We start from the raw sequence: 15692 nt of genomic DNA, 5'->3' as shown, positions 1-15692 counted from the left end.
TTGGGTATAACCTGAAGATTGATTGTATGTATCCTGTGTTGCATTATTACCTTCTCTCTTCTTAATCTTTATTAGGGACAGTCTTTCTGAGCATCTTTTACTGTTTATTGCTGTCCGAATTTGGAATATGGGAAAATCACTCTTGGGATAATGGGGATAAAATATATGGATCTTAGATTAGATGAAATGGATTTTTGTGATCTCTCCCCCCTTTATGATCCATTCTAAAGGATCCCAGGTGTGAGAATTCTGGCTTATTTCCTCTTTACTTAGGGAGTTTAGCTCATATTACCTATATACTATATATGTATAATGTATGTCTATGTGACACGCACAAACATTTCTATACATACACAGGCTTACTTGTCATTGTGTTATTTGTAATTGTAAAATATCCAGAATAAAATAAATGCCCATCAGCAAGTTAATGTCTAAAAAAAATTACTATATGTCTGTTCAATGCAACACTACAGCTTTCAGAAAAGAAGGTATTCTCTAGGACAGACTATAGATTGACTAAAACTATGTGAAAATAGAATGGTGCAGAACTGTGCATAAGTAACATAAAGTATAATATGTGGAAATATATAAGAAATATATATGTATATAATATATTTGGGTTTTTCCCCATTTTTTTTTATTCTGGTGAAATACACCTAAAAATCTGCCAACTTAACCATTTTCACGTGTACAGTTCAATTGTATTAAATACATTCAGAATATTGTGCAGTCATCACCACCATCCCCAGAAATTTCTTATTTTAAAAATGTAACTCTAATAAATAAGACATGAGGATGCAGTGTTGAGCATAGAAAATATAGTTAGTAATATTTTAAGAATTTTGTACAGTAACATGATAACTAGATTATTTGTAGTGGTCACTTCATTATATATATTAATATTGACTCATTATGTCGTATACCTGAAACTATTATAAAATTGATAAACTTTAATAAAAACAAAATGTAAATTCTATACCCATTAAACAATAATGCCCTATTTCTGCTTTCCCTCTGGTAACCAGTTTCTATCTATGATTTTGAATAAGTACCTTATATAAGTGGAATAATAATAGTATTTGCCTTTTGTGACTGGCTTCTTTTACCTAGGATAATGTCCTCAAGGTTCACCCATGTTGTAGGTTATGTTAGAATTTCCTTCCCTTTTAAAATGGAATAATATTCCATTGTGTGTATATACCACATTTGCTTATCCATTCATCCATCAGTAGATACTGGGGTTGCTTTTAAGTGTGGGCTATTGTGAATAATGTTGCTGGGTGTACAAATAAGTTTTTGAGACCCTGTTTTCCGTTCTTTTGGTTATATAGTTACATGTGTAATTGGATGATCTTATGGTATTTTTATTTTTAATATTTTGAGGCACTGACATACTGTTTCCCACAATGGCTGTACCATTTTACATTCCCATCAACGGTGCATGATGGGATGTGGAGAATTCTGATTGATGAGAAATCAGAATTCTCCATAACCTCTCCAAGAAATGTTTTCTCTTTTTTTGATAGTAGCCATCTTAATAATTTTAAAACATATTTTATTTATTTATTCATGAGATACACACAGAGAGAGGGGCAGAGACAAAGGTGGAGAGAGAAGCAGGCTCCTTGCAGGGAGCCTGATGTAGGACTCGATCCTGGGACTCCAGGATCACGCCCTGAGCTGCTTATCTGCTGAGCCACCCAAGCATCCCATAGTCATCTTAATAATTGAGGAGTTCCATCTCATTGTAGTTTTAATGTGCAGTTCCCTAATGATTAGTGAGATTGATCATCTTTTCCCTGTGCTTAATGGCCATTTACATATCTTATTTGGAGAAATGTCTAGTTAATAAGTTCTTTATATATTATGGATATTAATCCCTTATCAGATATGATTTGTAAATATTTCTTCCCATTCCATGGGTTGCCTTTTGCTCTTTACCCATTGAGTGGTTTTGGCACCCTTGTCAAAAATCATTAAACCATACATATGAGAGTTTGTTTCTGGGTTCTCTTTTATATTCTACTGATCTATATGTTTGCTTTTATGCCAACACCACACTGTTTTCATAATGTATTTTTGTAATATGTTTTGAACTCAAGAAGTGTGAGTCTTCCACTGTTTTTTTTTTTTCCCCCTTAAGATTGTTTTGGTCATTTTAGTTCCTTTTGGGATTCCCTGTGAATTATAGAGTGTTTTTCTATTTCTGCAAAACGGGTAATTTAGATTTTGATAGAGATTGCATTGAATCTGTAGGTTACTTAGGGAAGTATTGACCTCTTAAGAATATTCTTCCAACCCATGAACATAGAATGGATTTCCATTTATTTCTTCTTTTTTATAAAAGATTTTATTTGAGAAAGAGATAGACTGAGAGAGAGCAGGAGCAGGGCAGAGAGAGAAAGGGAGAAGCAGGCTCCCCATGGAGCAGGGAGCCTAACATGGGGCTTGATCCCAGAACCCTGGGATCATGACCTGAGCTGAAGGCAGACGCTTAACCAACTGAGCCACCCAGGTGCCCTGGTTTCTTTTTTAATTTCATATGCATTTCTTTGTTTATATGACATACAAGTACTGAGTAGTAGTGTTTGTCTCTTAGGAAAGTAGATTGTGGTTTGAGGGTAGGGGTGGGCAAGTTTTCATTATATAACATTAATCACCTTTTGATTTAGGCCATGTGAGTGTATAACTTATTTAATATGGAAAAATAACATTTTGCTTCCTCTCTTCAAATACACATATATGCATACACAACACACACACACAGAAACATGTGCTTGCATGATACTGAGAAAATACCTGTTACTCTGAAGAGTGAGCCCAGATACAAGACTTATTAGGAGGAGCCAAAATCAAGAGTCTAGCTACAGAGAATGAATGCATGAAATGTTTTTAGGCAACTTTATTAGCCTGTAAAGAGGGATTTGGTATGGTACGTGACTGAACAGATAGTAAATAATAGCCTTACTTGCCATGCTGAAGAGTTTGGATTTTAAATTGATGGTTAGGAGGGTCACTAAAGGTTAGAGATGTGATGGCATTACTTTTGTAGTATAAGAATTACTGTGGGTATAGTATTGGAATAATGTGGGATCGTTCAACAGAAATAGGATGTGAGCCACATCTGCAACTTCATATTTTCTACTAAGATCCCAAAAAATGGGTAATAAAATTAATTTTAATATATCTAATATGTTATTTCCTCATGTAATTAATATAACATTATAAGTGAGATATTTTATATGTTATTTTTCATTTTAAATCTTTACAATCTTGTGACTATTTTATGCTTACTGTCCAGACATTTTATTTTTGACTAGTCCTATTTCACATTCTCAGCTACATGAGAGTAGGGGCTACCATGTTAGTGCAAGTGTAGACAATCGAGGCCTAGTCAGGAAATAGTATCTATTCCAGTAATTGGAACAGAAAACTTAATTGTGAAGAATTATTAAAAATCCTTAGTCATGTATCATTTAGGAATTGCAAATTAAGATAACAATGAGATAACAACTGTATATCTATTAGAATAGCTGAAATCCAAAAACCTGACAAAGCTGTCAAGACTACAAAGCATTAGGAACTCTCATTCATCATTGGGAATGCAAAAATTATATCTACTTTGGAAGACATTCTGGCAGGTTTTTCTGCAAAGCTAAATGTAGTTTTATCGTATGATTCAATAATAATCATCCAGGGCACCTCGGTGGCTCAGTGGTTGAGCATCTGCCTTTGCCTCAGGTTGTGATCTCAGGGTCCTGGGATCGAGTCCCACATCAGGCTCCTCGTGGGAAGCCTGCTCTCCCTATGTGTCTGCCTCTCTCTCTTTGTCTCTCATGAATAAATAAATAAAATCTTTTAAAAAAATAATAATCATCCTAGATTTTTACGTAACTCATTTGAAAATTATGTCTGTACAAAATGCTATATATAAATGTGTATAGCAGCTTTATTTCTGTCAAGAAATGGTGACCAAGATGTCCATCATTAGGTAAGTGAATGGCAAAATGTGATGCATTCATACAATGGAATAATTATTTAGGAATGAAAAGAAATTGGTTATTCAGCCACTAAGACATAGATGAAACTCAAATGTATATTGTTAAAGTGAAAGATACAGCCTAAAGAGGCTACATATTGTGTGATTTAACTATGTGAATCTGTAAAAACTAAAACTATAGTTAGGATCAAAGAATTCATTGTTTGCCAAAGAGAAGTGGGAGGGTGGAGTAGGAGAAACACAGGGATTTTTTTTCAGATGATGAAAACTTTTCTTTGATATTATATTGTGCATACATGACACTGTCATGTTTGTTAACATGTGGAACATGTTAAAACCCATTGAACTTCACTTAAAAAGTGAATTTTATAAGTATAGATTTTATAAATTCATTTAGGAGGTTAGGTGGATACTAGGATGGAATGTAGCACGTGACAAAGCAGTCTACCTCTTTTTGAAGTATTTGAAACCATGTCACTGGAGGGAGTTGGCAGGAAGTTGCTGACTTAAGTAACTTTGGAAATGAATCTGTAATACTAAAATCAAAGAAACTATGTTGTATATATAAGCAATATAATCTGGTTAATGAAATTGTTTCTTTTGGGGGTATGATTGAACAGTTCTAATACTGCATACTAGTGGGTGTCAGGTTTGTCACTGTTGGGTTGGGACCATACTGATTTATTTATTTAAATAAATAAATAAAATATAAATGAATATATTTACATGTATATAGAGAGAGCACATATTTCTTTGCTTTAGAGCCTAGAAGAAAGGACACTCAATATCAAGAAACAAAACCTATTGCCCAGATCTTCTTCTGATATCATTCTCCAATAAAAGGAACTAGAGTCCTTGGAGTATTGGCTGGTTTTTAAATTGAGGAAGGGAATATATAAGATGAGCCTGCAGAATATTATACTGTCAGAACGTAATTAGTAAGACACATAAGTACACACACAGATGGGCGTATGTGAAATGGATGTAAGAGCCAAATAAAAGATTTCCCAATGGCCAGAGCTGAAGCAGGTTGAATAGTAGAACTGTGTTGAATTATAACCCAGAGGATAAAATAAATTCTAATGAATCCACATTAGTTTAAATGATTGAATGAATGAGAACAGACATGTCTCCCATACTAAAGAATTTCTAAATATATGTAAATACTTTTCCCAGAAAGAAATGTTGAATAACTCCCCACCTCTTAAATGTGGGATGTATGAAGTATCTTTCTTCCAAAAGTACACTATGGAAGGGGGCGGATAAGTAACTTTACAGTGGAGAAACCTGACAAACACCACCTTAGTCAATTGATTAAAGTCAGCATTTACAGTAATAAATCATGTTGGTAGTGTATACCTTTGATATGAGGTGAAAAAAAAAAATCTTCTCCAAACCCTTATCTCAGTGTAGTGATGAGAAAAACCATCAGACAAAACCTAGTTGATGAACATTCTATAAAACACTTGGCCAGAAATCCTCACAACTGTCAAGATTACTTGAGTCTCAGAGACCTACCTAACAGGTAAGAAATATAGGGAGGCAAAAAATATCTGAAAGGACAAAATCCATGTGGCTTATTGATAGAGTTTCAAGACATGTGTATTATATTTGGCAACACTATTTTCATTGGTAAGTTTGGTGAAGCAGCAACCGTGATGAGTTTATATATGAATGAAATTTATGGGAATAATAATAGTGACTGCTGGTGATTATATCAAATTGCCCTAGGCTTAAAGGTTAGACATAAAGTGGTAGCTAATGTTGAGTTTTTTTAAAAAATTGGGGAGATGTGATGAGTATCAATTCTGTCAAGGCAGGAGTGTTTGTATAGTTTATTGTTGTATTTCGAGAACCTAGAACAATTTTAAATATGTTCAGTGTATGTTTGTTACATGAGTTGAGTGGATAAGAAATACTTGAGGATCTATATAGAGAAGTTGAATATGCAGTATTTCCAAGTTAAATTTTATTGAATGAGGTTTCTAAGGGAATAGACTATTGAGGAAGGTATAAAGAAAGAGATGTAAAGGAGGCATGGTTAAAATCTTCAGCATTGGCATTATTGTTGTGTAAAACACTAACTTCTTTTTAAATTTTCATGTCTTATATAAATTACACTTTACCGTTTGCAGTTTGTTTTTAATTACTAAAAATTGTAAAGCTTCCTTTGGTCAGGAATTGTATCTCTTACCTGTAGGTAGTGCTAAGTATTTATACAGGGTCATACATAACTGAGGTATTCTGCATAAAGCAAAGTGTACCTGTGTTTAATTTAATGTTTCCCTCATCTTTTTATCAGTCTACAAATAAGAAACCTCGAAAATCTCCAGGAGAGAAGAGTAGAATTGAATCTACTGTTAGAGGAACAGGTCGTGGAAGAGCTAATGGGCACCCTCAACAGAATGGTGAAGGGGAGCCTGTCACATTATTTGAAGTGGTGAAATTGGGGAAAAGTGCAATGCAGGTAAATTTTAAGTGTTTTTATTTACAAAGCAGTACACCTATGTGAATCCTTTTAAGTGACATTTTACATACCTTGCTGATTGTATAACATTGAGAAATTTATCTTAAAAACTTTTGTTTTCTAAACAGTATTAGGAAAGGCACTTTAGATTACAGTGTACTGAGTAAAATGACTTTTGTATAATAGCTACCTAAGAAAATTTTTATTGCCATAGTATATTTTTTTAGAATCAGGCTTAAAATAAGTCATATGTGTACTGAAGAATATTTCAAATAAGAAAGGGCATAACAAAGGATTACATAGTGAACTAGGAATAACCATAATTAATATTCCATAATTATTTTGTGTATGTGATCTTTTATAAACTTCTTATTCTCCCTTCTCTTTCCTCATTCACTTAACATATATTACTAAATATTCTGCAAGAGCTCATAATTATTGGCTTCTTACTAATTTATTGTAAGGTAAACCATAATTATTTTGTTATTCTTTTAGTGCATCTTTACATTTTTTTTTACTGTTAACAGAAGTCATTCATGTTTACTTCTTCAATTCTTATTTTCGTTTTAAAATAGTTGAGGTAAAATTATTTGGTGAAAGGTTATTTCTTAACTGTGTAATACATAAATACATTCTACTCTCCAAAAAATTTTACTAGTATATCTTTCACCAGAGTCTGCCTAGCAAATGAATACTTTATATTTAGAATCTATTTGGTAACATCGGTGAAAATTGTATTTCATTGTTTTATTTATTTACTTAGTTATTTACTTTTAAAGATTGATTTATTTATTGAGGGAGAGAAAAATCCAAGCAGATTCCACACTAATCATAGAGCCCCACACAGGGCTTGATCTCATGACCCTGAGATCATGACCTGAGCTGAAACCAAGAGTTGGAGGCTCAGCAGACTGCACCACCTAGGTGCCACTGTAATTCATTATTTTAATCTGCATTTCCTTGATCACCAATAATAAAAGTTCAGCCTTTTTATTCACTATTTATTTGCTCATTTGCTCATTTTTTATACTTAATTTTCAGTTTCTTTAAAATTTAGGTAACTTAAGAAACAGGTTTACTTTTAGAACTTTTCATTCGTATACTTTTTATTTTTTAACCTGTATTTCCTTTTGCATTCCTTAAGGGAGTTTGGTGTTTACTCCTTTTTATGTATGTTACCAAATTGATATGTTCAAGGATCTTGGAATTCATGTGGGAAGAGAGGGAGGTGGGGTAGTGTGATGATGCTAATGGTAAAAGAAATACAAAATTTCCAGTTAATTTGAAGCAATGGTCAGACTCTAAGATACATAAGTATAATTTTAAAATAATGACCTTTAGCTACAAAGCTTGATAGTTTCTTTATTACACTTTAGTAGAAAATTGTTAGCAAGCTATAAATATTTTATTTTTGAAGGGTATTTTATGGCTTTCCACTTTTAGGTGGAAACTTAAGCAGAAAAATGAAGGAAATTTATTTTTTATTTTTATTTTTATTATTTTTTTTATAGATTTATTTATTTATTTTAGAGAGAGCATGCCAGTGTGAGCAGGGGAATGGGCAGAGGGAGAGAATCCTCAAACAGACTTCCTGCTGAGTGCAGAGCCTGACATGAGGCTTGATCCCAGGATCCCAAGATCATGACCAGAGCCGAAATCAAGAGTCGGATGCTTAACCGACTGAGCCCCTCAGACACCCCAAGGAGGTTTAGTTTTATGTATAAATTTAAACATTGCATTTCAGTATTTGCTTTCATTTTTTTCATGTAAGATTTTATAAGATCTTTGTATTTATAAAGGTAATTTTAATGTATATTGTATTAAATCTCAATACCAGCTTCTTAAAATATGAAAAATAACTTCAATATTTAATGTAACAAAATTTGGTCTAGAATTTGAAACCAAATAATGACTATTTTGTAATTTTTTTTCATTCAGGATTCTAATTATGGGCATTATTTCCTCTGAATTTACTTTTTAATTTTTAATGTTTTTATACTATTCCTTAACATTACTGGGCCATAATTTATTTAAACAGTTTTTATTTCACCTGCTTTATTCTTAAAATATAAACTACACTACTAAAACTAGTTTACTATTCATATAAACCAGACTAGTTTTATTTTATTAACCATAATACTTCTTTGAATAGTCAGATATCTATCTAAAATGTATGTGTGGGAGTGTTTTTGTAACATAAATTTCTGAAAGTAGTTGCTGAGTAGAGGGAATGCATATTTATTTATTTATTTATTTATTTATTTATTTATTTTTATTATTTATTTATGATAGAGAGAGAGAGAGGCGCAGAGACACAGGCAGAGGGAGAAGCAGGCTCCATGCACCGGGAGCCTGATGTGGGATTCGATCCTGGGTCTCCAGGATCGCGCCCTGGGCCAAAGGCAGGTGCCAAACCGCTGCACCACCCAGGGATCCCGGGAATGCATATTTAAAAAATTGATGTTTCTTTTATTGAAGGTGGCACACTAATCTCACTATTACCTCCTCATTTCAAACATAATGATAGATGAATATTAAAAATAAAATACAGACATTAATGAGTTTAGAAACTAAATGTGTGCCTTAAGTAGAAGATAGTCTACAGTGATGAAGAGGATTGGGTTTAGCATAGAGAAGAAGGTACTTACAGGCATGAATTTGGTTTTTATGTGTTAAAACGACTCAAATTGTTTCATGAAACAGAGGAATAGAGTCAGGCTTATTAGTATATGAAGCCAGGGCCTAACATTAGTCTCCATACTTTTAAGGAGACTGAAGAAAGGCACTGATAACTGTTGCATAAGCTAAAGCATATGTTTAGGGGATTATGTATCCCAGGTTACCTTTGAGACTCCTAGTTTATGCTTATTGTTTATGTAGTTATTAATAGAGACTCTTAATACTCAAGAGGGTCCTTGGTTGGATAATAATCTAAAACTTTTTTTATGGGAAATCAAGAGCTGAGATAAGGGAGAAGACAGGCATCGTTCTTAAAATGAGGACCAGAATTGAAATGTCTGCTTAACTAAGTTGGTGACTGGGTCTATAAAAATTCACCATATTATTTTAAAGCTATAAACTCTAAACCTGCATATATGATCTAGTTCTGCAGTGGAGTGACCAGGATAAGCAGAGATAATCACAAAACTTCAGATGGGGAGGGATGAATAGTAAAAGAAATAAATAGCAATTTAAGGTACTAGAGAGATGAAAGGAAAAATTATATCTAACAAAAAAGGGAATAAATTTAATTAGTTTTACTGAGGGAAAGAAACTACAGTAGATGCCATCAAAGGGAGGATTCAAAAACTGACATTTATTAGGCATTCGTTTAGAATGTAGTCCGGAGAAATAAAGAAGTAAATGTGAAAGAGCAGTTGCGTGACTTTGGTATGTATTGAAGGGCTCAAAATATGCTAGAGGAAGAAATCAAAGGGAATAGAAGAGACATGGTTTTTAGGAGATAATTTTAGAAAAATTTCTTAGGCATATTTCTCAGATCCAGAGTTTGTTCTCAGGAGTGAGCAATGTAAGTAAAAATAATTACTTATTTTTAAATAGTAGAGTATAGCTGCAGAACATGAAGGATTAAAAGGGAATCTTTAAATAATTTCAAGGAATATTTGATCCTATTGTCTGACCACAGTGCAAATAACATTGAAATACAAAAAATAGATTCTTCTTAATTATACTTACAGATATGGTTAAGAGGTTATATAAAGAGTTGATGTGTGAATGTTAATTAAAATACTGTTAGTAAAAATATTGAGGCCAGTTAAAGCACTAATTGAATAAATATACAGTCTTAAATGTATTAATATTAGCAAAAGCAGTAGAAACTAGAAAAAGAGCAAACCTAAGGAAATTAAGAAGAAAGAGAAATAATTAGGAAGGAAGGGATAAAGTAGAAATGGAAATTAAATAGAGAAAGAAATTGTAGAAAAGGCCAATTAAATAAAAATAATAATGATTGGGGGTCAATACATTTTTAAAACCTAGAAATTTTATCTGCATAAAGGTGGTTTACTATCCAAGGATAGTAAAATATGTTTAATAGTAAACTATTATACTATTAAAAAATATTTTACTATAATATACCAGATAGACATGTTTTGGAAGGGAGAACTTATCCTTATGTGAAATGTTTAGAAAAAAAGCATCCGATAAAGTTTAGGTGATGTTTGTGATGAACAGTAACTCTTAGTGAAATAGGAACAAGAGGGAATTTCCTTAGCTTGGTAAGGAAGATATAAAATTATACATACTTATAGAATATGGAATTGTCTTTGCAGATTTTTCAGGATAAATTATTGACTATTAGAACTAATGAAAGTGTTCGGCGAAATTCCTGAAAAGAAAATTGACATTAGAAAATTAGCCTTCTGTACAGCAGTAATAATCTATTAGAATATGTAATAGGAGACAAGAGCTCATTCAAATAAAGTGCTAAAGATGAAATGATAAAATTTTGGCTATAACACTATAAAATACTGTGTCTCACTCCTCAGATTGAATAACATTAAAATAGTAGAAGATACTAAGGGTCAGTAAAGCTATAGAGTGCCAACTATTGGGAGTACAAATCTGTCTAAACCCTTTGGAAAAAAATTTGGCATTATCAAGAAAAGTTGGATGACCTATCTATCCATTTTTCATTCATTTTGTAAATATTTAATGAGTGCCTACACTGTGGAAGCCATCTTTTTATTCTTCTTTAATTTTTTTTTTAATTGTGACTACTTTGAAGAAAAGCAATTCATTTCCTAGATGTAACCTCTAGAAACTTTTTTGTGTATATAAAGGAGGCAAATACAATTCTTTTTATTGCTGTTTTGCTTATAATAGCAAAAAAAATACATTTAGAACCTAAATGTATATGAATAGGATAATCGATAAATAAAATGTGGTATTTGGACTTACGTTTTCTGTAGTGATTAAAATGAGTGAACTAGAGCTATAGGTAGGTACTGTTATGCATTATTTCAGAAATGCAGAAATGCATTTTAAAGGACAAAGCAAAGCTACAGAATGATACATACTATATTGTACCACTTATGGTAAAGTGTAAACACATAAGTTCAAATGAAGTTTATGATATTGTTTACCTAGAAGATAGAAAGAGAATGGGATCAGATAGGTCTATGTGGGGTGCTGCAACTGAAACTGCAGAAGAAGGAAAAAGAAACAAGTGTGGTTGTAAAATATTAAGTGTTGTTGAAGCTGGGTCCTCTTTACCTTGTCTATCGTGTTTATTGTGTTATCTGAAATAAAAATAAGTGTTTCTGAAATGCTTCCCCAAACAAGGTCTTCTTTAGTCAGTATGTTTGGAAAATGACTGCATCCTTTCCCCTTTGGAGAGGTACAAAATGTGAAATCTTTGATTAGATTTGTATTGAAAAACCTGATTAGTTTATTCAGCATTCCATAAACCCTTGATTCCTACAACTATTTATGGCTTTCCTGTCTTTTCTCCCTATCAGAATTGTAAAGAATCCATTTCACTAGCTGAATAGGTACTTATGCACCTCTTGTAACCAGACCAGAGGCTGTATATTCAGAACTAAAACCACAGTTTTGTCCTCAGGGAAGCATATTGTAGAATACTTTAGTAAGAAGATACACAGGGTGGGTTGAAAATACGAAAAATTCACTTAGGCCTATGGAAGGCTTGCCTAAATACATAAAGCTTGTACTGTGACTTGAATGATGGGTGGGAATTAGATAGGCAGCAAAGAGTATTTCTTATAGTAGAAACAAGACATGTAAAGATGAGATCTATACCTTTTACTGTAGAGGGCATACAATGCTCTAGTAAAAATAGAGCTAAGAGAAAGGTTAGATTCTGTACATTGATTGTTTTGATAGGGAAAAAAACCAAGAAGACAGAAAAGCCATACATAATTGTAGGAATCAATGTTTGTGGGATGCTGAATAAACAAACAAAAAAATCAGGTTCTTTAATACAAATCTTCTCAAAATCTTCACATTTTGTGCCTCCAACAGGGGAAAGAATGTAGTAATTTTCCAAAAATATTGGCTACAGAAGACCTTTTTGTAAAATTGATGGCATTTTAGAAAGAAAAGGACTTTATTGATGAATGGTAGCATTTTTAGAAATACTTTCCTAGATGCAGTTTAGATAATGATTTGGAGGTTGTAGGACTGGAATCAGAATCTTTTTACTGATCCAGATTTTTACTAATCAATTAGGAAGAAATGCATGTTTAAATTTAGAGTGTCAGTGAGGATGAAGAGGAAGTGACAGAGTCTACAAATATTAAGGCTATGGCGTGATTCTGAAAGATGAGAAAAAGGAAAAAAATTTCTAGTTTGACTTGGTGGTGTTCACCAAAGAAAATTTGCATGACGATAGGTGTTGGAGGATGGATATGGAAATAATTTGGTTTGGACATTCTGACTTTTAGGTATGTGACACTGAATGCATGTTGAATCTTGGAACATTCATGTTATTTACTTAATCTAACTGGTATTTTTTTGTTGTTGTTGTTGTAGTTATGAGCTTATTAGTAAGCATTTAAGTGAACTTCTGTAATCATTGGTATTTGAATTCTGTTCCCTCAGATATCAACTAAAAACGTTGGATTATATAGGTTATTCATTCAACAAAAATTCATTAAAAGCTGATTGTTTCAGGCATGGGGTTAGGTGCAAGAGATACAGATGAACTAAACTTGTCTGATCCTTGTCTGCCTAAACTTTCTAATCATAGAAGGGAAAGCAAATCCACCATACTAATCAAATGGTCTGTTAACATACCCTCACAAACCATTGATAAATACTAATTGTCTTAGTGTACTACTTACTAATAATAACTTCTGTGAATAGGAATTGGAGTTAGACTATAAATGAGATGTACCTCCTGACACAATTTAGTCTCCTGTTTGCTTTTGACATGTGACTGAAGGGAAATTTGGTTTTGTCCATTTCAGTATGATTGGAAAAAGAGAGATGTCTTAGGGAATAGTCTGTGACCAGTCATTCTCTCTCCTTTAGAGAGGAAGCTTTGTTCTGATGTAAAGGAAACTTGAATTTTTAAAGGCCATTGATTTCTTCTAGTCCCCAACATACAAATGATGTTGCCAAAATCTCAACATATAAAATACAGAGAAATTCTTCCTCAAGATTTACCTGTGTGCGTTTTACTGACTACACTAAAGAAAGTGGAAAAGCACCTGTGAGTTTATTTAAATCTCACCTGTTAACTTGTGTTTGAACTCATAGTTATACAATGATTTCATAGAAATTGCATACATTACTGAGCCATTAATAAAATGGATAAAAGTGTTTCATAACAACTGAATTTCTAAATGTTCATTGCAAAACTTAAAAGGTTCAATAAGTATTAAAATGGCTGGAGAATATTGAAGAAGTGTAATTATAAAAGAAATTCTAATGAGATATTAGGAGAGAGAGCAAGTATATCACTGACTGAAATGAATCTGACAAAGATGGCCAGAAGATATTGAAGGAAGGAAATATTACAGTGAAGATAGGAGTAAAACCTTAGAGAATTAAGCAGATATAAATACTAGCTATGATTAGTAGAATTAGTCAAAATATAACATAGGAAATATGTGTTTATAGCTATGACTACTGCTGTAAGATATTGGATAAAGGATTTAAAAATCATAAAAAAATAAAAATCATATAAAAATACTAAAACATTTATTCTGATTTTTAAAATTTAAATTCAGTTTGCCAACATACAGTATAGCATCCAGTGCTCATCTTGTCCCATGCCCTCCTTAACGCCTGTCACATGATACCCTATCCCTCTACCCGCCTCTGCTCTGCAACCCTTTGTTTCTAGAGTTAGGAGTCTCTCATGGTTTCTCTTAATTTTTCCCCAGTTTCTCCACCTTCCCTATGGTCCCTTGCACTATTTCTTATATCCCACAGATGAGTGAAACCATATGATAATTGTTTTTCTCCGATTGACTTATTTCACTCAGCATAATACCCTCCAGTTCTATCCATGTCTGTGTAAATGGCAGATATTCATCCTTTCTGATGGCTGAGTAATATTCCTTTACATACACACACACACACACACACACACCACATCTTCTTTATCCATTCATCTGTTGAAGGAAATCTTGGCTCCTTCCATAACTTGGCTATTGTGGACATTGCTGCTATGCATATTGGGGTGCAGGTATCCCATCATTTCACTACATCTGTATCTTTGGGGTAAATACCCTGTAGTGCAATTGCTGGGTCATACATTTAATCTGATTTTTAACATCATAATGAAAAATTTAAATTTAACATAAACATCTAGAATAAGCTTAGCTGAAGTAGAAAACTAATAGATGTTTAAACAAGACAGAAGTTTATTTTTCTCATATATAAAATAGCATAGATACGTGATCATTCCCACGGTAGCAGGAAGTTGTCTAATAATTGAAATTGTTAATATTTTAGCAGTCAAAATGTACATAATCACAGTTTCAGTAGCTATATATTTTGATATTACTAAAAAAATGAAATTTGTGTTTGAAAGGAAGCTGTGGGCAGCACAGTTGTAGATACTCACCCATGCAGCACACTTTAGGTTCTGTTACAAAGCCCCATGAGTATCTTTCTGTCCTATCCAGTTCTTATTCCTATGTCTTGATCCTAATGAGGAGTCTACATTAATAATGACAGTCAACCACATTACATTTCACATGTCCCATGATTGAGTTGATAATTTAGGGGTGGAGGTGGAAGGGGAGGAGTGCTACTGGTGCCAGGCCCTGGGCTCTTGAGGTGAACTCTCCATTCTAGACCTCTTAGTTTCTACAGATAAAGGCAAACAAGAGTGGCCAGAGCCTGGTAATGCCTAACAATTGTACCTTTGTGGACATTGATTACCTGTACAACCTCAAATGTGACAGAAATGGTATTTGAAGGTCCAGTAGTACAACCAGATGTTATTTTGCCAGTGGGTGAACCTGATGATCATCCATGATTTGGAAAAAGAAGACCTGATCCTACAACATAGCATCTTTGTTGGAATAGCATCCCTGCTAGGATGCCTGTGCCTTTTAAACTCAGGCTGGGAAGCTAAGCTGCAGAGGCTCTTTTGTGACTGTTATTTGATAACATTCCACATACATGCTGGTGGTACACTATAGGCAGCTCATTCTATATTAAGCAGCAGTAGAACACCTCTGGGAAAATCCTTGATGAGATGGACATTGCTAGCTCTGCCTATTTTGA

At 33.2% G+C, this 15692-nt stretch overlaps 1 protein-coding gene across 3 annotated transcripts in view; it reads left to right on the top strand.

The window, feature by feature from the left end:
• The window catches only part of STAG1 (STAG1 cohesin complex component), a 401472-nt gene that overhangs the window by 143503 nt on the left and 242277 nt on the right, over positions 1–15692 (top strand). For all 3 annotated transcript variants that reach the window (XM_026015434.2, XM_072726920.1, XM_072726921.1), the window contains one exon: positions 6303–6467. In XM_026015434.2, coding sequence (XP_025871219.1) covers positions 6303–6467 — 165 coding nt within the window. The remainder of the gene's footprint in view (positions 1–6302; positions 6468–15692) is intronic.

This window comes from Vulpes vulpes, chromosome 11, assembly GCF_048418805.1.
Source record: "Vulpes vulpes isolate BD-2025 chromosome 11, VulVul3, whole genome shotgun sequence".
Classification (NCBI taxonomy): Eukaryota; Metazoa; Chordata; class Mammalia; order Carnivora; family Canidae; genus Vulpes; species Vulpes vulpes.
The sequence above is the reverse complement of the archived record's forward strand: the minus strand, read 5'-3'. Positions and strand labels throughout refer to the sequence as shown.